Here is a 22,303-nt window from a genome sequence, read left to right as displayed (position 1 = left end):
CTATATTTGACATTACCGGACTGTAAATCCGTGTCTTTCAATAAATTAGTTAAAGCAGCAAATCAAAACATGGAGTGTAGCCAATGCAAATCTGAAATGTTATCAACATTATTTATACAAAGATATGGACAATATCAAATTGTAATGATGCAACGTTGTACAACTAATGGGAGAAAATTGGACACTTTAATAAAACATTTTGTAGCAACTATCAATATCAGGAAGGACTTTTGTAGCAGTAACAATACATTTCCAAGATGGTCCTTCCACAACATCTGGACATTACACTGCCTATCTAAAATGTGGAAAAGGCTGGACGCTTTGTAAAGATGCTCAGTTGGTTTTCAAACAACGTTTGACTAGCGAATTATCAAATTCCTACCTTTTGGAAGAAAATCACTATTACAAGTATACAGTTATCCATATGAGTTTACATGGAATGGAGCGAAACCAGGTGCCTGTTCCGCAAAGACGCAAGTAAAACAGTAAGCTAAATGCTAGCCTTACAGTGACCTGATGAAAGTTATTATTGGAGGGCGAAGCACAGCGAAAGCTACTAAAGACTGTACCGATGGGACTACAAGATCCAGCATTCCAAGCCAGACACACCCACTGAGGGAAGATTATTATTTAACCACACCCATAAGAACTGTGTTCGCTGTTTCTTTCCCCCAAGATGCCAAGCCAAAGCAGAAGAGAGGACATCTCGAAACGCGCATGGCAAGAATTGGCGTATGTTTTCACTGAGAGGCTTACTTCCAGTTAGCTGTTGTCTCCCGAATAAAAGGATAAAGCAAACGTCGTGTAGGCATCTTCTAATTGCGAGCAATTGCATATGGAATATATATATATATATATATATATATATATATATATATATATATATATATATGCCAAGGTGTATTGAGGTATGAGTGGGTGTATGAGTGTCTGAATGGATGATTTAGTAGGTGTGTGACTGACTGTATAAGTGAGTGATTAAATGTGTCTTACTGAATGCATGGGTTAGAGACTAAACTGTGTGAATGTCTTTATTAGTCTGTTAGTTGGTGTGTAAGTGGCTGCATTGCCTTTAGGAGTAGCTACATAAGTGTCTCTATGGGGTATTTACTGGTTGTTTGAGTATTTGTATCGGTGCCTGAGTGTCTTTGTTGGGTGTGTGACAGTGTGCATAGATATGTGAGTGGTTGTATCACTGGGTGTATAGGTTCAGGTGTGCATATGGAAACAGCTGCATGCGTGGGTGAGTGTGTGTATGGGTGTGTTGGTGAGTGCATGTGTGAGTAACTACATATGTTTTAAAACAGTATATGTGAGTGTTAGATTATATAAATGACTATATGTGAGAGTGAATGATTGCAAGAGTATCTGTATACATGAGTGTGTGTTTCGATGAGTGATACTTTGTGAGTAGGTATGTGTTAGTATCTGTATAAATATGTGTGCTGTTGTGTTTGACTGTATAAGCAAGCAAATGGGTGTGTGATAGTTTCTTTGCATGACTGACCAGGTGTATGAGTAACTCTTTGGGTGAGTGGCAGTCTATGAGTGTCTTTATGGGTGTATTAGTGGATTTATCAGTGGCTGTATAGATGAGTGACTGTATGGGTTAGTGGGTGGAAGTGTGTATAGACATATGAATCACTGAGCAGGTATGTACTAACTGCTATTGGTCTGTCTACAGTTTCGATATTGGTGGTCTGTATTTTAGAGTGGGTGCATAAAAGGTTTTATTAGGGTATGAGGTGGTGCATCAGATAATCACGTGGATGATGTGATCAGTGATGTCATTTGAGATGTCATCAGTGATGTCATCAGTGATGTCACTGAGCATGTCATGAGTGATGTAATATGTGACGTCATCAGCACTGCATTGCGGGGGCCCGAGTTATAGTTAGGTCTACTAATTATAACGGCCGAATTTCTATGGTTTTGTACGAGTGAAATCTCCAACTAACTATAACGTCCCTGAAACCTATGTTTTTTATGTGAATTTCTAAGGTTTTTTAAATGCTAATTTCTAACTATAACATCCTTGAAACCTATGTTTTTTTCAGTGAATATCAAAGGTTTTTTAAATAAAAATTTCTTACTATAACGTCCCTGAAACCGATAGTTTTTTCAGTGAATTTTAAACGTTTTTTAAATGTTAATTTCTAACTATTACGTCCCCAAAACCAATGGTTTTTCAGTGAATTTCTAAGGTTTTTTAAATGCTAATTTCTAACTATGCTTCCAAAGGTAGAACATGTGAAGAAAGAGGAAGAAACAAGACAAATGCAGAAAGAGGCAACAGAAGTCCAGAAAGATGAAGAAAAGTGTAGGAAGAAGAAGAGATGTGCAGAAAGAACCAACAGAGGAGCAGAAAATCCTCCTGTGCCACCAACATTTTGCTGATGGGTACTGGTGGTAACTGACTCTGACTAACCAGGCCTAGAGCCAGTGCTATGCTAAAAGATACTTAGAATACAGTGAAAACACCCACATACACTAGGTACACTATGCGCTGGGGTATCCTTCTGATTAGCATGACCTCCTCTGTATTTGCCACCAGTTAATGTCTGGGTCATTGCATGAGTACATGATTGGTGATTGGATGATTAGAGTGCTACAAGGAGAGTGCATGGTGATTTTATAAGTGCTTGGGTCTTGGCGCAGTGATCGGATAAGCATGTAGGATTGGCTGGGTGATTGGACGACTGCATAGGTAGTACCAGGGAGATTACTGGACTGCATAGGTAGTCCTCAAAGTATTGCAGCAGTGCATGTGAGTACATGGGTACTGAGTGAATAATTAGAATACTGCAAGGAGAGTGTGTGGTGAATTAATAAGTACTTGGGTATTAGAAGAGTGTTTGGATTAGTACATGGTAGTGGCTGGGTGACTGGAGAGAGTACACAGGAAGTGACAGTGTGATTGCAGGACTGCATGGGTACCACCTGGGGAATTTAAGGAGCAAATGAGAAGTGTGTAAGTTGGTACAGGACTGTATGGGTGGTGCATATGGGATTGTAACAGTGATCAGTTAGTGCTTGGATCATTGCATGAGTACATAGCTACTGACTGAAAGATTAGAATACTGCAAGGAGAGTGCCTGAGTGAATTTATAAGTGCTTGGGTATTGGCGGAGTGTTTGGATTACTACATGGTGGTGGCTGGGTGACTGGAGGACTGCACGGTGAGTGGCAGGGTTATTGCTGGACTGCCTGGGTACTAGCAGGGGAATTAAAGGAGCAAATGAGAAGTGTGTAGGTGGTTAGAGGACTGTATGGGTAGTACACAGGGATTGTAGCAGTGCATGTTTTAGTGCCTGGAGCATTGCATGACTACATGGGTAGTGACTGGATGATTAGAGTACTGCGAGGAGACTGCATGGTGAATTTATAAATGCTTGGGTTTTGGCGCAGTGATTGGATAAGGACATAGGACTGGCTGGATGATTAGAGGACTTAATAGGTAGTACCAGGGAGATTGCAGCAGTGCATGTGTTAGTGACTGGGTCATTGCATGAGTACATGGGTAGTGACTGGATGATTAGAGTGCTGCAAGGACAGTGCATGGTGATTTTCTAACTGCTTGTGTTTTGGGCGGAGTGATTGGATAAGTACATAGTGCTGGCTGGGTGATTGGAGGAGTGCATGGGTACTATCTGGGTAATTGGAGGAGTGAATCAGTATCCTGTAGGTGGTTAGAGGTCTGCATGGGAAGTGCTTAGGGGATTGTAGCAGTGCATGTGTTAGTGCCTGGGCCATTCCATGAGTACATTGGTACTGACTGAAAGATTAGAGTACTGCAAGGAGAGTGCATGGTGTTTTATAAGTGCTTGACTTTGGTGGAGTGATTGGATAAGTACATGGTGCTGGCTGGGTGGTTGAAGGAGTGCATGGGTACTGACAGGGCGATGGCTGGACTGCATGGGTAGTGCTAAGGGTATTGTAGCAGTGCATGAGTTAGTGTATGGGTCATTGCATGAACGCATGGGTACTGACTGGATGATTAGAGTACTGCAAGAAGAGTGCATGGTGAATTTATAAGTGCTTGGGTTTAAGCAGAGTGATTGGATAAGTACACACATGTCACATCAGTCATGCCCCCTCCCTTCACCACGTTGCTTGTTTAAGTTGGGGGATTAAGTCCCTTTAAATCCAACTAGCCCACCAGGTATCTCCAGTAAGCGCCACAGAGCTGCGCTGCAGAGAGGTGTAAAAAGGGGCATGGCCTCAGATCACCTCTCTGCAACACAGACCTGTGGCTCTTACCGGAGGTACCTGGTGGGCTAGTTGGCCACTAGGGACCCTCAGGATTCAGGGGGATTTAATCCCCCAACTTAAAAAATGCCACAGATCTGAACGGGAAGGGGGCCATGTGAGCTCCCCACCCGAGGCCTCAATTGGCCCCGGGGACCCCTTCCCCCAGGGCCTGGCCATTCTTTTTTAAATTTATTTTTTGGAGGGGGCAGTGTGGCCCCTCTCCTCAGGCCACTTCTTGCGCCGGCCCTATCTGTTGGGGAACGTGGGGGGACCCTAATTCCCCCACGGTCCTGTTCGCTCCCTGCCTCATGCGGGACCTGGCATTGTTTTTCCACCTGGGGAGCTGCTGACATGCAGCTCTCTGTGAGGAAAAGCAATCTGCTTTGGATTTTGGAAGCGAGAGCTGGTTTCCCTGCTGTCGAAAATGCTCAGGGGACCACGTGGTAAGGATTCACCTACCTCATATGCAGGGAAACACAGCAGGATTGAGGACTCGAACAGCGGCAGGGCCCCAATCCAGGGATTCATCAGGAAGTAAATTGTGCACGACATTAAAAGATTAAAAGACACTCCAACTCCCTTAAAGCCACAAGATGACAAGTAGCTCTAATGTAGGGTGGGACTTTATAAATGCTTTGGGAGGAGGAGACCGAGCACACATTTCTAGTTGGGAGCCTTTGAGAAAGAAGAAATTCGAAACGCGTCAGGCAGCACAAGAGGCTGCTTCATTTTACCAGCTGCTGAACCTGCCCGTACCTCTTTAATAAAGGCTGGTAACCTTGGGCGTGACGAACATAGAAACCTTCTCAGGGGTCCCACTGATACACCTTGGTCCTTTTAAACCACCATAGAAGAAATTGACACAGAAGCTGAAATATATACTACATATTTATTAACCTCAGATGAGGGAGACTACGTCACACAGAACCCTTAGCAACTTGTGTGAGGCAGTCTAAGGAGTACAGAGAACTGGGGCCTTACATATGCTTAGGGTTACATAGTCATCATAAGACCAAGGGGCAGTCCTGGCTCATGTAAGCATGCAAAATGCCTAATATGGGCATACAAAATCTACCTGCTCAACAAAGTGGGAGGAGAGTTACTTCTTTATATATATCAGTAAAAATAGCCTGACAGTTATACAAGAAGAGCAGGTGCATTCTACTAGCTAGGCCCTTCTGAGCATGTGCAAGGCTCTGAAGAGGGAAACAGCACATGGGTACCTAAAATGGCTGCCAAAATACAAAATGGCTCTTAGCTCATGCTAACAAATCCCTGCAATCTTTAACAGGTGTTTCCTGTGTGCTTCTTGAGTGAGTTACCAGTGTTTTGTCAAATGTAAGACATTTATTTTATATAAAGGAAGATCTCTGGGCTTTGAGAGCAAACCCATACCTTGAAGCCTGGATATAAGGTTTACATCATAGGAACAGCGCAGCTCTTCTCTATGAAACAGCTTTTTCCAAGTGAGTTAAAACAACAGAAAAAAACACAATATCAAAGCACAAGTCTTCAGTACTGCAGCTGTGTGTAGCATGTTATGTCTAGGTGCTAGGGACATACTAGAACAGAATATCAAGGGGCATTGTTTATTGACCTTGCACATCGTGTTCAGACTAAACTCCAGGAAAGGCAGAGAACGTGAAAAACAGCCTGTTCTCATGTGAAAGGCACCAACATATTCTTGCAAAAACAAAGTCATGTAGTAACGTGCGCAAAAGCAGCATCATGGCAGCAAAGTTCATGCTAACTTAGCAATGTCAACACTGTCCCTAAGGGCATATAATAGTTGCAGATTGTATTTTAACAGATGAGTAAAACCTAACTGTGCAGTTATTTCTTTTTAACATCACAGCCCGCCACTATAGAGCCATAATATGTTTACCTGCTGAAGTTCCTCATAGGTGAGGAATAGGAAGTTGGGCTTGCCCTTCAACTCCATCCAGCCTTTGACGTGATCAAACCATGAGCCATACAAGACTAATAGACAAGAAATAAAAATGCCATTAGGGTTCTGTGAAACCTAGCCAAGTGAGAACAACTGCATTTCAGATCAGAGGTGTACATTAGGTATTGTTAGTAAATTAGCTTTTTTTTATTAAATAAATGAAGAGTGCATTTATTCTACTTTTCCAAGTCTAGAATAGTATCTGATATATTTGTCTAACGTCTTGAATATTGTTAATATATTTGGAGAAAATGAAAAAATGTATTCAAAACTGATTACCTACATTTGTAAGCACATCTCTAGTATTTCTTTATTGAATTACATTATGGTGCTATTGTTTCACCTTGGACAATGAATGCTGAAAGTGAAGTAGCCAGTAGTTTCCGCTAGTATTTCCTCACTACCTTTTCTGTTCAGCTGCCATCTTACCCCCTCCCAAGCTGGCCAGCAAAGTCATAAGAAAACGAGCTCAAACCTGCAGCAAGTGTCTCCTCTCTACCATCTCTCTGTGGCAAGCATCATCATGCCGAATCACAATACCTACTCGGACGTGACAGCCATATGTAACTAAGCCTGGGAAACAGGTGAATAATCCTTCATCAAATACAGACTAAGACAGTATTGTCTCGTAAGTCATGCTGTGAACGTAATTGTAAGGATAAAGTTTTAAAATTTCTTTTACACCTGCAGTAAATATTGACGATATTGGAAATGAAATTCTGGAAGTCTATAAAGAAGCAAAACTATGCATGGAAACAAGATTTGCCCAATCTGGAACAGTAGCAATGTGTTGTCACAAGTTCAGTACACAACCATAGAGACCTTCAGAGTCAGTATACAGATGTGTAGCCATTTATATGAATTGGGGCCAAAACACCAGTTTGGTACAATGGCAGAAGAAATAATCAAATACCAACTAATAGTGCAATGCTTCAGTTAACAAAATGCAGGTGCAACTGAGAGCTGCCAGCAATCCAACTCTTCAAGAAGCTATTACCATAGCCAAAGTAGTAAAAGAATCCTAAAAGTGCATGTAAGAAATGCAAAAACTGGATATAAGGAAAACTGCTAACGTATCAGAAATTGATCGCAAAGAAGATGATGTACATGTGGTTAGAAGGAAGAGGTACAATGCCAACTCCAAGAAGAACTATTATAATGAATCCAATTTTACATTTATCAATCAGTAAAGTCGACTAAATCCTTGTTATAGGTATGCGATTAATATCCATTGGGGTGTCTCTTAGAACTGTAATGTGGTTGGAAAGCAATGTTGCAATCATGGAAAAAGGGCATTTAGTGCAGAGCTGGTGGTAAAGGACGTGTTACTAGTGGAGGAAAATAATGATCACAACAATTAAAGAGTGCTCAGTGTGGAAAGTGATAACGCTGATGGAGAGATTAAAGATGAATATAATGTAGGATGGAGTAATAGAGCTAGTAGAGACTATAGAGTCGCTAGCTCCTGTGGTCATCAATAAGAAGGCCGACGGCTCACTGAAATTCTGTGTGGAAGTGCACAGATTGAACAACAATGCTATTACTGACTGTTTCCTGTTACCTGATATCTATGAAATTATAGTGATGGTATGTGGTGGGAACAACTTCTCCAACTTGAATTTAATGAGTGCTTACCACCTGCTAGTGATTTTCAGAAACTGATGTCACTACTGCTGGAATTAAGAAAGTTGTGTTCTTTCAAGATGATATTTTAATCTTTGGGTAGTCAATAGAGTGCAACAGTTAAATATTACAAGTTTTAAGTAGAATTGAAACCAGAGATTTCACTCTTGGGAAGAAGACATGCACATTTTTGGAGCAAGAGGTGGAATTTCTGAAATATTTAATATCAGATAATAGGCTACAGGTGGAACTCTGACTTATTGAGTGCCATAGTTAACATAGCGATTCCAGATGACAAAGATACACTCAGGTCACTTAGAACTTTTTGTGACTTTAAAGCAGACATTGCAAGGCTTTTTTGACTCAATTTCAGACTGTGCTAAAACCATAGTCAACGAGGATGCCAGTGATGTGGGGATTGGGGTGGTGTTAGAGCAGCTGTGTGGTAAATTAGAACAGATAATAGCCTTAGCTTGTCAGTCTTTATCCAGCAGTGGAAGGAATTGCTCTGTAGTACAGCAGGACGCACTAGCTACTGCCTGGTCCATAAACTATTTTAGGACATATATTTGGGGCAGTGCAATTCAGTTACGAACAGATCACAAACCTCTGCTTAAGTTGTTTAAGCCTGGTGGCACTAACAAGTGTTTGTCTCATCTGGAAAAATTATCACCTAAACTATAGTATTAGCTATGAGGTTAAATATGATCCGATGGTGGCAAAAAAGGGTTACTGACTGTTTATCTTGGTTGCCACATGCTTTGGGAGAAGTGGAAGAACTGGAAACTCAGGAGGTTGTGGTGAAAGAAGCAGATGCCATTGGGGGGTTTGTTGAAGCTGTATCTAGGGAAGATTGGCTGACTGCTATGAAGGAAGATAACACATCATATGCTGTAATGTCTCTAATACAGAAAGGGGCCAGAAGTGAGAGTACCCTTTCAGAATGTGCTGGATCGTACCTAAATGTGCTTGGTAAGCTATCCATTTGTGATGATTATGTGATGATGAGGGGTGAAAGATTAGTACCCCCTTTTGGTGCAAGGTCAAAGTTGGTGCCATTGTCCCTTCCCATGAAGAAAGCTTGGGCCGAAGGTTCACAATTAATCCCCTGATAGGCATACCTTGATGTCTAGAGCCTATCTGAAGCTTAACCCAACCAAGACAGAATTCCTGTTATTTGTAAAGGACTGCGTTCGCACAAAATATTGAGTTGAAAATCACTGGAGACAGAAATATCGGAAAAATAATATAGTTATACAAAAATATCCTGATGCAGAAATATCGTTGCCAAGAATATAATTCTTTTCAGTTAAGTAATACTGTGGCTGTCATTATCATTTTCAAAAATATAGTTGTACATAATATTGATTTTTTATTATTTTAATGTGCTTTTGTTAACATATTCATTTTATTTGTTAATATTGTTTGTATAATTGGTATTTTTTCATGTATAGTTTGTAATTTTAGGTGATTTGGAATTTTTACCTTAATTGATAATAGTAATTTAGAGTGTCATAGTGGGTTGTTGGGTTTGTAGGGGATAATAGTGGGAAGTTAATGAAATAATAATTAAACATTAATTAGTTCATACATGTTAAGTAAATATGTTATTGATATTAATTATGTACAATATGTATACTGTTGTATCTTATATTTTTTGTGCAGGTTTCTATGTTAGTGGAGGCCGAGGGTGGAATGTTGAATAGGTAATAATTAACAATAAATTATTCATTTCTTATAATTATTCAATGTATTATTAATTATGTAAATTGTGTAATAATCATATATTTTAGTTAGATTTTGGGTACGGGCTGCTGAATTTGCTGGGCTATAGGGTGGGAAGTTAATTAAGTACTCATTGATTAACAATGAATGATTAATTCATTATTAATTATGGACTTGATAATAATCAGGTACATTATGTAATACTAATGTTTTTTAGTTATACTGTAGTTGTGGATAACTAGCCTTGTAGGGGTATAGGGTGGGAGGTTAATTAAGTAATAATGAAATAATAATAATTATTAATGTATGATTAAATATTTAAGTGATTAATGATTTTGTAAACTGTGTCATAGTTATATAGTTTAATTATATTTTAGGTGCAGACTTTTGAGGTTAGCAGGGTATAGGGTGGGAAGTTGATTAAGTAATACTCAATTAACAATTAAGTAATTATGCAATTGATTATCAATTATGAAAATTATGTTATTCTTGTTCATTTTAGTTATATCGTAGCAGAGGGTTGCAAGGTTTGTAGTGGTGTAGGGTGGCAAGTTAATAAAGTTAAATACAAGTTGAAAATTAACTATTACTTTGTTCACAATGTTTGCAAATTGCTTAATTGTTTTTTTTTATTTTTTCATTATATATATATATATATACATTACCTACTGGCGGTCGCCAGTAGGTATATATAGTTAGGATTTTTTCTCTATGGGATTTTTGAAAATTCTATGTCTAATAACTTTGGCGTTTTTGGACGGAATTGGCTGAAATTTTCAGGAAAATGGAACATTTTGTTTCTGAGCAGCCCCTGACAATTTGGGGGGGTTTCATCAAGGGGGGGCCGAGAAAAAAGGGGGGTCCCAAAACGCGTTTTTCCCATGTTAATTTCCATAGGGCGGTTGGCCTCACTTTTAGCTCGAACGGCTGAATGGATTTGCACGAAACTTGGCAAAATTGTAGGGACTGTTAGCCCGATGTGCCTTTGCTAGGTCTCAATATATGTGCTCCAGTGGATTTTGAGTAATTTAGGTTCAAAAAAAGATATATATCTGGGCGGAGCCTAAACACACATCTGATCTGATTGGCTGTCAGCACTTCATCCAAGAAGTGTTGGCAGCCATCTTGGGACCAATATACATGATAGCACCTCATTAAAAAGCATTGTAGTTAATAGAGGGTTTTAGGACTTTAGTTACATTATAAATCATTTGTTGATGGTACCATACTCGTTTTAGGAATTGTGGTGGCTTCTAAGGTGATTTTACCATGTGAAAAAACCTTCTGCTGTGATATCATGAATATTGTTTGAAAGAAAACTAATATCTCATGATTTTCCCACAGTGGTTTGGAAGAGGATCTATAAGCTAAACTGAAAGCATATTTTCTGTAAATTCACATTATCTTTCTCAGTCATTGAAAATGAAGTCTGACATTCTCAGTAAAACATGTACATCCAACAAGGACAGAGACTGTCAGTTGATTCCTTTGTGTTCTACTGCAGCCTCCTAGAGTGTTCTAAAGAACAACTAGAGCGCTAACAGTCCTACTTATTACAAAGGTATGGCACACCTGAAGCCATCTTGATTGGAATAAAGTGGTAACTCTTAAAACATTTAATTTAAAAAGAAACAACATGAGGGGGTATATTTTGCCATAGAAAGTATGATTAGTGCTGCAGAATGAAAAATTAGGGCACATTTTGAGTGACTTCTCAAATCCTTTTCTATTTCATTAAAACATTCTGACATGCAGTCTCCCAAAATGGCCACCAGAGACAAAAGAGCCCAAATGTAGCCCAAATATCACCCAGATGTAGCCCAAGTATAGCCCAATGACAGAATGTCCCAGAGTGTTCTAAAGAACAACTAGAGCGCTAACAGTCCTACTTATTACAAAGGTATGGCACACCTGAAGCCATCTTGATTGGAATAAAGTGGTAACTCTTAAAACATTTAATTTAAAAAGAAACAACATGAGGGGGTATATTTTGCCATAGAAAGTATGATTAGTGCTGCAGAATGAAAAATTAGGGCACATTTTGAGTGACTTCTCAAATCCTTTTCTATTTCATTAAAACATTCTGACATGCAGTCTCCCAAAATGGCCACCAGAGACAAAAGAGCCCAAATGTAGCCCAAATGTCACCCAGATGTAGCCCAAGTATAGCCCAATGACAGAATGTCCCAGAGTGTTCTAAAGAACAACTAGAGCGCTAACAGTCCTACTTATTACAAAGGTATAGCACACCTGGAGCCATCGTGATGGGAATAAAGTGGTAACTCTTAAAACATTTAATTTAAAAAGGAACAAAATGAGGGGGTATATTATGCAATAGAAGGTATTATTAGTGCTGCAGAAAGAAAAATTAGGGCACATTTTGAGTGACTTTTCAAATCCTCTTCTATTTCATTAAAAAATTCTGACATGCAGTCTCCCAAAATGGCCACCAGAGACAAAAGAGCCCAAATGTAGCCCAAATATCACCCAGATGTAGCCCAAGTATAGCCCAATGACAGAATGTCCCAGAGTGTTCTAAAGAACAACTAGAGCGCTAACAGTCCTACTTATTACAAAGGTATGGCACACCTGAAGCCATCTTGATTGGAATAAAGTGGTAACTCTTAAAACATTTAATTTAAAAAGGAACAAAAAAAGGGGGTATATTTTGCCATATGAATTATGATTAGTGCTGCAGAAAGAAAAATTAGGGCACATTTTGAGTGACTTCTCAAACCCTCTTCAATTTCATTAAAAAATTCTGACATACAGTCTCCCAAGATGGCCACCAGAGACAAAAGAGCCTAAATGTAGCCCAAATATCACCCAGATGTACCCCAAGTATAGCCCAATGACAGAATGTCCCAGAGTGTTCTAAAGAACAACTAGAGCGCTAACAGTCTTACTTATGACAAAAGTATGGCACACCAGAAGCCATCTTGATTGGAATGAAGTGGTAAGTCTGAAAACACTCAATTTAAAAAGGAACAACATGAGGGGGTTAATTTTGCCATAGAAAGTATGATTAGTGCTTCAGAAAGAAAAATTAGGGATCATTTTGAGTGACTTCTCAAATCCTCTTCTATTTCATTAAAAAAATTCTGACATGCAGACTGAAACATGCACTTTGAATACCAGCAGCAGACGTCCCTGGTGAGCAGTAGCTTTACTACAGTGATCTAATGTGCAACTAGAGTGCTAACATTCAGAATTTATGGCAAATGTGTGACACATCTGAATGCCTTCTTGATGGAACCAAAGTAAACAAGCATTGAAAATGCAATAGATCTCGCCCTCGTTTAAGTTAAAGCCATTCTGTTTGTAATGAGGTGGCTTTTTAGCTTTGCTTTTATTAGTGTTTTTTCAACTTTCACGTAAATAACATGCATCTGTATGCATATAAGTATATGTATGCATGCATTTATGTTTGCATTTATATAGATATACAGATGATATATGTTTATATATGTATGTATATATATATATATTCACTGAAAAAACCATAGGCTATAGACCATATATAGTTAGGAATTAGCATTTACAAAACCTTGAAAATTCACTGAAAAAACCATAGGTTATAGACCATATATAGTTAGGAATTAGCATTTACAAAACCTTGAAAATTCACTGAAAAAACCATAGGTTATAGACCATATATAGTTAGGAATTCGCATTTACAAAACCTTATTTTACTCACACAAAACCATTGAAATTCCATATATAGTTAGTTGCACTAACTATATATCGCGCACCCGCAATCCACTGCTGATGATGTCATATATTACATCATTCATGACATGGTCAGTGACATCACTGATGACATCACTGATGACATCTCAAATGACATCACTGATGACATCTCAAATGGCATCACTGATGACATCACTGATGACATCTCATTTGACATTACTGATCACATCACTGATGATATCATTCATGTGATAATACGATGAACCTCTTCAGACTCTAATATAACCTTAGATACAATCAGTGTAAACAGACACTCACAGACTGTCACTCATCCATGGAGTTACTCACACACCTAGTCAGTCATGCAAAGGATCAATCACACCTCCATTTCCTCAACTATACAGTTATACACACTTTACTTATTCAAACATATACTAACACATATTTACTCTCATATACAATCCCTGATACAAGTTCACAATGATCCATACAGCCACTCACACATTCACTGGCTCTTATGCACAGTTATTTATATATGTCAACTCTCACATGTACTGTGTTTTACATATGTACTTACTTTGACATGTAGCACTGAGATATCCATTCACTCACCAATACACTCATGCACACAGTCAACCGCCCATGCAGCTGTTTCCACATGCACTTTTGAAACCATACATCTAGTGAATCAACTGCTCACACATCTATGCACATAGTCATACACATCCCAGCCACCCACACACACACTCAGTCTCCCATACAAATACTTGGGCAACCAATCAATAACCCATATAGTTACTCATATAGCTACTTATCAACACATGCAACAGTTTACAGAACAACAGACATAATGATGCACAAATTAAGACAGTTTAGTCACTAACTCATGCACTCAGTGAGACACATTTAATCACTCACTCATACAGTCAGTCATGCACCTACTAAATCCTTCATCCAGACACTTATACATCCACTCATTCTTCAATATGTAAGACATATTTTAACTTTACAGAAACATACAGTCACTGGATGTTGTCATCAGTGATGTCATCAGTGATGTCATTTGAGATGTCATCAGTGATGTCATCAGTGATGTCACTGACCATGTCATGAATGATGTAATATGTGACATCATCAGCAGTGGATTGCGGGTGCGCGATATATAGTTAGTGCAACTAACTATATATGGAATTTCAATGGTTTTGTGTGAGTAAAATAAGGTTTTGTAAATGCGAATTCCTAACTATATATGGTCTATAACCTATGGTTTTTTCAGTGAATATATATATACATATATATATACATATATACATATATATATATATATATATATATATATATATATATATATATATATATATATATATATATATATATATATATATATATATATATATATATATATATAATGGTAAGTAATAATGTTTCTATTAAGAGTTTTATATTTTTTCTAAATTAATAGGGTTATTCAAGTATGTAATGTGTTTGAAGTGAAGTGGTTTCCCTATTGTTGCTGAGACTGGAGTGAGAACAGTAAATTTAACCCTCTCAGAAGTGCAACGCTTTCCTCACTGTTGCACAGATTGGAGCGGAAATAGTAAATCATACCTCTCCAAAGTCCAATACTTTCTCTACCGTTGTACAGACTGGTATAGGAATAGTAAATCTGAATGAAGTCCTATGCTTTCCCTACTACTGCAGAGACTGGAGCGGGAATAGTAACTGTTAGCCCACCAAAGTTCAACCCTTTCCCTACTATTATGCTATCTGGAGTTGAAATAGTAAATTGAACCTCTCTGAAGTCCAACACTTTCCCTACTGTTGTGCTGCTTGGAGTGGGAATCATCAATTTAAACCCTCCAAAGTCCAACATTTTATTTACGATTGAATACACTGGAGTGGGAATGTATACCTATTATTCCCAGACTCCAATTCTTTTCCTAATATTGGTTAAATATATTTATTATAAATATATGTTTATAGTTTTATATTTGTTTATATTTATATTTGTTTTTAAATTCTTACAATAGTTTTTGGAACTGTCGCTGTTTGGTTTTTAAATTTTCTGGCCAACCCTCGCATGCATCCAACTTCACACCTGTGCACGGCAGGGGATTGGCTACATGGCCTTTTATAAGGGGAGGGGGCCAGATGGCCTCTCTTCTTAAACCTGTTATGGCCCTGGGGACCTCAACTTCCAGGGCCATATATTTTAAAGGATGAGGGGGCAACATGTCCCTCTCTCTGAGCCTCATTAGGCCCTGGGGCCCTAATTTTACAGGGCCTATTCATTTTAAAGGACCCTGGTTCTTATTGGGCACTGAAGACCCCATCTGCAATGGCTTTTCTTTTTTTTAAACCAGAATAGGGGGGGCCGCGTGGCTCCCTTACCCAAGTCTTATTAGACCTAGGGGACCCCAGGGTCACTACTTAAAATAAAGGGGAAGATGGCTAGGCGGCCCACCTCTCCGAGCCTTATTAGGCCCGGATGAACCCATCGCAAGGGTAGTTTTTTTAATTAAATGGAAAGGTGGCCTGATGGCCCCTTCCCTGAGCCTTGTTAGGCCTAGGCTGTCTTATGACCATTACTTAAATTAAGGGGGAAGGCCACAACGCATATTGGCCGAGCCATGTGAGGCCCCGGGGGGTCCGAACGCACAGGAGTGTTTATTTCAATAAAAAGGTAGGGGTCCGCAAAGTCACTCTCTTTGAACCTTCTTAGGCCCTAGGGAACCCATTGACCATGGCCCGCACTTCTTAAAGGTGGATGCCCTGGTGCCCACGAGGGCATCCATCATGTACTCGTTAGGGATTGCATGCAGCTACTAATGCTGCTCTCTCCGTGAGAATGGAAATGTTTTGATCTGTTTGCCTGCCCGCATTAGTGCAGGAAGGGAAACAGATCAAAAGTCTGCTTCGGGTCTGCAGGCATTTTCAAAGCTCCCGCTGGCCGGGAGCAGACTATGCTATGCAATTTTATATTATGTTATGTTATATTGATTTGTATAGCACATAATCACCGAGAGGGTATCCAGATGCCTGGGAAGGTGTGCAGGTTTGTGATCATATATATTTGGAGTCCCCAAGGTGCTTATACGAAGAGCCAGGTCTTCAACTTATTGCAGAACTCTAGATGGGAGGAGGAGGCTCTGATGTGTTGAGGGAGGCCATTCCATGTCTTTGGTGTGATGTAGGAGAATAAGCAACCTCTAGTTTGGCTTTTGGGGATGCAGGTAATGTGTGCGAATGAGAGTGAGGCAGCTCATAGGTGTCTGGTGAGTTGGTGAAAGTGCATGCAGCTGGTCAGGTATTCTGGTCCTGTGCTGTGTAGGGCTATGTATGTGTGCATGAGAAGTTTAATTGGATGCGCTTGTGAATAGGGAGCCAGTGAAGTTTCCTGAGGTGCAGTGTGAAATGGGTGCAGCATGGAAGGTCGAGTCAGAGATTTGCAGTGTGTTCTAGATGGTCAGGAGACTGTGTAGGAGTTGTTGGGAGATTCCAGTATAGAGAGTTTGTCACGATGAGTGCTAAAAGAACAATTGATGGACAGAATCCAGAACAATATCATACATTTGCCCCAGTACAGAGATCTAGGCCTAAATCCATTGTTTTTTTTGCTCACCATGCCATTCCAGTTTGAACCCAGCCATATGCAAATCAGTCTTGACCCTGTGCCCCATGGGAACAGTCCAGGCCAAACTGCCTGGTGAGGTCCTTCCTGGACTTCAAACAAGCATCCTAGGATTGGTTTTGGGGTTTCACATGACAGTTAAAGATTTTCTCAGCATGCATAGGATGTGGACACTGCATTGACATGAGCCATCCTCCGATGTTGGTCTTGGCTCCTATGATCACCAGGTGGATTCCCATGGGAAGGGCTTGTGCTGAAGACCAGTACTTCCGTCTTGTCGGAGTTGAGTTGCAGTCAGTTGCTACATTGTCCAGCCTGATACCATGGTCATGTAGTTGGTGAAGTTGGTTCTAGCAGTCGTTGTTTTGTTCATTAGGGAGAGGACGAGTTGGGTATCATCAGAGTAGGAGATGATATTGATGTCTTGTGATTGAATGAGGTTGTCAAGCAGTATCATTCATATGTTGAAAAGGGTGGGGCTCAGGGACAATCCATGCGAGACTACTCATATTAATGTATTGGTCTCTGATGTGAAGGGTGACAGACTGACCCTTTGGGTTGTTCCCGTGAGGAAGGAACATATCCATTTGAAAGAAGATCCTTGTATTCCAATCTCGTGGAGTCTTCTGATGAGGGTGTTATGGTAGACAGTGTTGAAGTCAGCAAAGAGGTCAAGCAGTATGAGGTTGCTGTTTCTCCCAAGTCCAGCATGAATCGACTATCATCTGTTGCATTGTGGTTCTTTCAGAAACCTAATTGGGTGTTATCTTGAAGATGGTGAAGTTTGAGGTATATTGGGAGTTGCTTGTTGATGGTCTTCTCCGTCGCTTTGGCTGGATAGAGATGCAAGGAGATGGTTGGAAGTTTCTCAGTTGATTCAGGACAGCCTTGGTCTTCTTGTGTTTACATTCATCTAAGAAAGTGGCAGGCATGATTGAGGTGTTGATTGGTGATGTTCCCAGGTTGTAGGTGGTGGGGGCATGGGTCAATATGAACCCCTCAGTGGATGCTCTATATTTTTGCCACTGTGTTGTTTCTGGTGGCGGTTGGCCATTCAATCAGGTGAACATCATGGATGTTGGTGGGTAGGTTAGCAATGAGTTCTCTAGGTTTTAGTTGGTGTGCAAAGTTGCTGTAGATATTTGCCATTTTGCTCTGGAAGAAGTTGGATAGGCTGTCACAGAGTTGTTATGAGGAGCAATGTTGGTGACAGTGGCTGAGGACAATGTGAAATCCTTATCAATCAAGAAGATCTCCTTGCAGCTGTTGGAGCTTCCTTCGATGTAGTACACTGGGGCTTTTTTCTTTATGTCTCATATTTGCTGGTGATAGCAGCTGAGATTTGTTGGTAGTTTTGTTGGTAGTTCTGTCTGTAGTGTTATGGCTGGCTCTCCATTTCTTTTCTAGCTGTTAGAGTGTCGTTTTGTTTCCCTGAGGTTTTAATTTCTAGCTGTTTACAGTGATGTTTGGTGTCTTGCAGGTAGTAAGTGAACCAGCTGGCCTGCTTGTATGATCTGCTATGCTTGTTGGGTTTGATGGGTGTGAGGGAAGTTGATGTAGTTGTCGAGGTTGTCTGTGTGGCAAGGTTTGTATTTCTTCCTGTGCGGCAGTACTTTTAAAAATGCTTCAGCCTAATGGGAGCAAACACAGTTTTTTTGCACATGCTGTGCGAGCAGGGAAATGGCTAATACCTGGGGGTCAGATCCCTGGGATATAGCATGTGAGTGGCCCAGGGGGTTAGAGTCCCTAGGGGCATAGAAGACTCAGGGAGGGGAGCCCCATGCCTCCCTCCCTTCTACTTAATTTTGTGGCCCATGGGGATGAGGTCCCTGCGGCCTTTAAAGGCTTGAGGAGGGAGAACATGCAGCCCCTCCCCAATTAAAAAATACATTGGGCCCCATGGATGGGGTCCCTAGGATCGAATGTGGCCCCAGTAGGCACCTCCTCCCCCTGAAAAAGACACCGGTGTCAAAATCAACCTCACCCCTAAAAAATAAACCCCTCTTTCCCTCCATGCTCTGGCCCACTGAATGGAGGGGGGCTAAAAAACAAGAGCAGGAGTTTGTGCTTGTTTCATTTGCGCATTCGCTGAAAATTGATTTGGGGGGGGACACATTTTGGGCCCTGGCGGGGTCCTTCTGGAACCCTTCCACCAGGACTAGGGGGTCAGGGTCAGGGTGTCATATTTTTGGCCGAGTCCCAAATCTTAAAATGGCTGCCACCACTTACTGGTTGAGGTGGTGGCAGTTAATCAGATCTGAGCTTGAGATCTGTCAGGATCTACTGAGGCTCCGCATCCCTAGATATACAACATTTTTAACATGAATTGCTCAAAAACAACTGAACAGATTTACACCAAAACACAAAAAGCACTCTTTCTAGACCTACATCTAGCTTTCTGACAAATCTTCTATAAAGCCTTTTAGTGATTTAGGCTGTAGCTTTGTCTAAAGTTCCTATGGTAAAATGAAGGGGGAAAAATCATTTTGAGACACACCTTTTTTCACAGCCACTGCTTGATTGATCACACCAAAATTTCCATGTGCAAACTAGTCAGAAATGTGCACATTTTTTAAAGTTTTGTAGAGATTTGCCAAACTGCACCAAATGTATCACCAAAACATGCAATTCCTAAGGAAACACAAGCCTAACTATAACTAGCTAGTGGTGACCACCACTGAGTAATATATGCATATATATTCACTGAAAAACGCAAATGGTTAAGGTGCCGTTATAGATAAGTGAATACCTCAGTGAGCACTGAAAAATATATAGAAATTCACCAGTTATAGTTAGCAGGGCTAAACTATAACTTGTGGCTTCGCAATGCACTGCTTATGACCTCATACAGTGAAACGTGTTCCAGGATGCTTGTTTCCAGGCCAGGGAAGACCTGGCTTGGCAGTTCGCCTGGACTGTTCCCATGATTAACAGGGTCAAGACTGATTTGCCTATGGCTGGGTCTGAACTGGGGTCTCAAAGCGAGCTAAAGAACTATGATGGATTCAACCCAGATCTGTAACTGGGGGTGAGTGTCTGAAAAGTTTTAGTGCTTTGTCCATCATCTTCACGGGTTTGCTTTGTTTGTCCCAAGTTGGCAGGGTATGCCCAGACATAGGTCCCTTGCTCACTTTGCTTCTGGATTCAAGCTTGCATGTCTGATGAGGGGTGTGACCCCGAAACCGGTTCCAGGATGCTTGCTTCCGGTCCAGGGAAGACCTGGCTTGGCAGTTTGGGTCTGAACTGGGGTGGCAAAGTGAGCTAAAGAACGATGATGTTTTCAACCGAAATTTGTGACTGGGAGTGAGTGTTTGAAAAGTTTCTGCACTCCTTCCATCATCCCATTGTGTTTGCTCTGACCTCATATATTGCATCACTCATTTTTTGGCAAATCTGTTTATTGGCATTTATATATTTCAACATTACAGTAGGTGCGCCATTGCAAACTTTACAGCTCTTCAACTGCGCCAGGTTATCAGTAGACGAGCAGTGTAAACATGTCCGGGAGGCGCTGCAACGTTACACAGAGATATCAAGGAGTTTAATCGTGGGCACCTGGGCACATTCATAGCATAAAAGAGCCTATGCGCTCCAGCCCTGTGTACGGAGATGAGTCTTATATATATAGAAAAACTGCAAAAAGTCATTTGCAACAAATCAGGAACAACAAACTGCAGATTGTCACAGAGATACATTACATTTCGACCCCCTCCCCATCCCCGTCCCCAGTCCCGCCCCCCCCCCACCCTCTCTCTCTCCTCCCGATCGCGTATGCCTCCAACTTTTACTGCTCTCTCTCTCCGCATCTTTGTGTTGTGCACCAATCTAAGCATCAGGTGTGTTGCCCGCTTTGCACCCCGCCAGTCGCCCAATATGCCTGTCTAGTCCCCTGTCACCCCCTCTCCCATGGTGCTTCCTGCTGCCTGTAGGGCGGTAAGCATGTGTTCCCGGTGCTCTGCCATAGGCTCTCTACGGAGCCCTACTGTTTCCTCCCGCCTTATGGCAGTCCATTCCGCCCGAGCCCACGACTGGAGGGACAAAACCCATGCCCGTACACTAGGTGAGTTGCTCGCCTTCCAGCTCCTCGTGAGGAGGCGTGCTGCCACTATCATCCCCAGATCCAGGAAGCGGGACAATATTATGTCTTTGGGCGACCGCTTAAAATGATGTAAGAGGTATTCAGGCCAGTTACAGGGAATAGTGCAGCCGGTGCACCGCGCAAGTAGCACGCTTATGTCTCTCCAGTAAGTGTCTAGCCATGGGCAATGCCACAAAAGATGGAGAAGGTCTGCATTCACCTCACCACATCTCTAGGACAGGACGCGTCGGCCCTGTGGAAGAATTTATTTATTAAGTTGGGGGTAAGATAGGCCCTGTGAACTATGTAGACTTGGATTTGGCGGAAGCGCATATTTCTGGGGATACGCACCAGACTTTTAAGGATTTTCTCCCACTCTTTATCAGCTAGCGCTCGCCCCAGATCCTGCTCCCACTTTCCACGAAGTGGGGCCAGATCCAGTTCTGTGTGCGCCCTCAAGGATGTAGCGAACCACTTAACCAGATGCCTGCCCCTACCCATGACATGTAGATATTGCACGGTCAAGTGCAGCGTAGGCTCCTCTGCAATATCCCCCCACTGAGCCGCCATGCGAGCCGTGAGCGAGCGGTGCATTAGGAGCCCCCGGTGGGAAGCCCAACTTCAGCGACCAGTGTCTCGTAGGGTATCAGTGCTCCATCTCGATATAAGTCGCCCAGTGTCTGGACGTCCGCTTTCTGCCATTGCTCCAGCATGTGACGCGTGATGACCCCATCACCTCCCGGCGAACCTTCCAGCGGCACCGCAGGTGCGTAGGGGAGCACCGTTCTCGTAAGTAGTAGTGCCCTGCGGAAGCATTTGAATGCCACCGTCAACAATAATGGCACTCCGCACAACCCCAGTTCAGACATGGCCATATGCAAATCAGTCTGACCCTGTGCCTCATGGGAACAGTCCAGCCCGAATTGCCAAGCCGTGCCTTCCCTGGACCGGAAACAAGCTTCCGAGGAGCGGTTTCTGGCATTCCAGCCGTCTTCAGCCCGGCTTGCTTGAATCCAGTGGTGTGGAGAGCATGGGACTCACGTCTGAGTATACCCATCCCACTCGGGGTGAAAAATGCAAAAACTACAGTTGATGGACAGAATGCAGAACAATGTCATACATTCACCCCAGTACAGAGATCTGGGCCTAAATCCATAGTTTTTTTGCACTCCACACCACCCCAGTTCAGACATGGCCATATGCAAATCAGTATGGAACAGTCCAGCACGAACTGCCAAGCCATGCTGTCCCTGGACTGGAAACAAGCTTCTGAGGACCGGTTTCTGGCATTCCAGCCGTCTTCAGCCCGGCTTGCTTGAATCCAATTGTGTGGAGTGCATGGGACTCACGTCTGAGT

At 41.6% G+C, this 22,303-nt stretch overlaps 1 protein-coding gene across 3 annotated transcripts in view; it reads right to left on the bottom strand.

Annotated features, from left to right (window-relative positions):
• Positions 1–22,303, bottom strand: part of LOC147701882 (sulfotransferase 2B1-like) — a 365,039-nt gene that overhangs the window by 171,900 nt on the left and 170,836 nt on the right. For all 3 annotated transcript variants that reach the window (XM_086930512.1, XM_086930514.1, XM_086930513.1), the window contains one exon: positions 6,137–6,231. In XM_086930512.1, coding sequence (XP_086786638.1) covers positions 6,137–6,231 — 95 coding nt within the window. The remainder of the gene's footprint in view (positions 1–6,136; positions 6,232–22,303) is intronic.

Source organism: Lissotriton vulgaris, chromosome 7 (genome assembly GCF_964263255.1).
Source record: "Lissotriton vulgaris chromosome 7, aLisVul1.2, whole genome shotgun sequence".
Classification (NCBI taxonomy): domain Eukaryota; kingdom Metazoa; phylum Chordata; class Amphibia; order Caudata; family Salamandridae; genus Lissotriton; species Lissotriton vulgaris.
The sequence above is the reverse complement of the archived record's forward strand: the minus strand, read 5'-3'. Positions and strand labels throughout refer to the sequence as shown.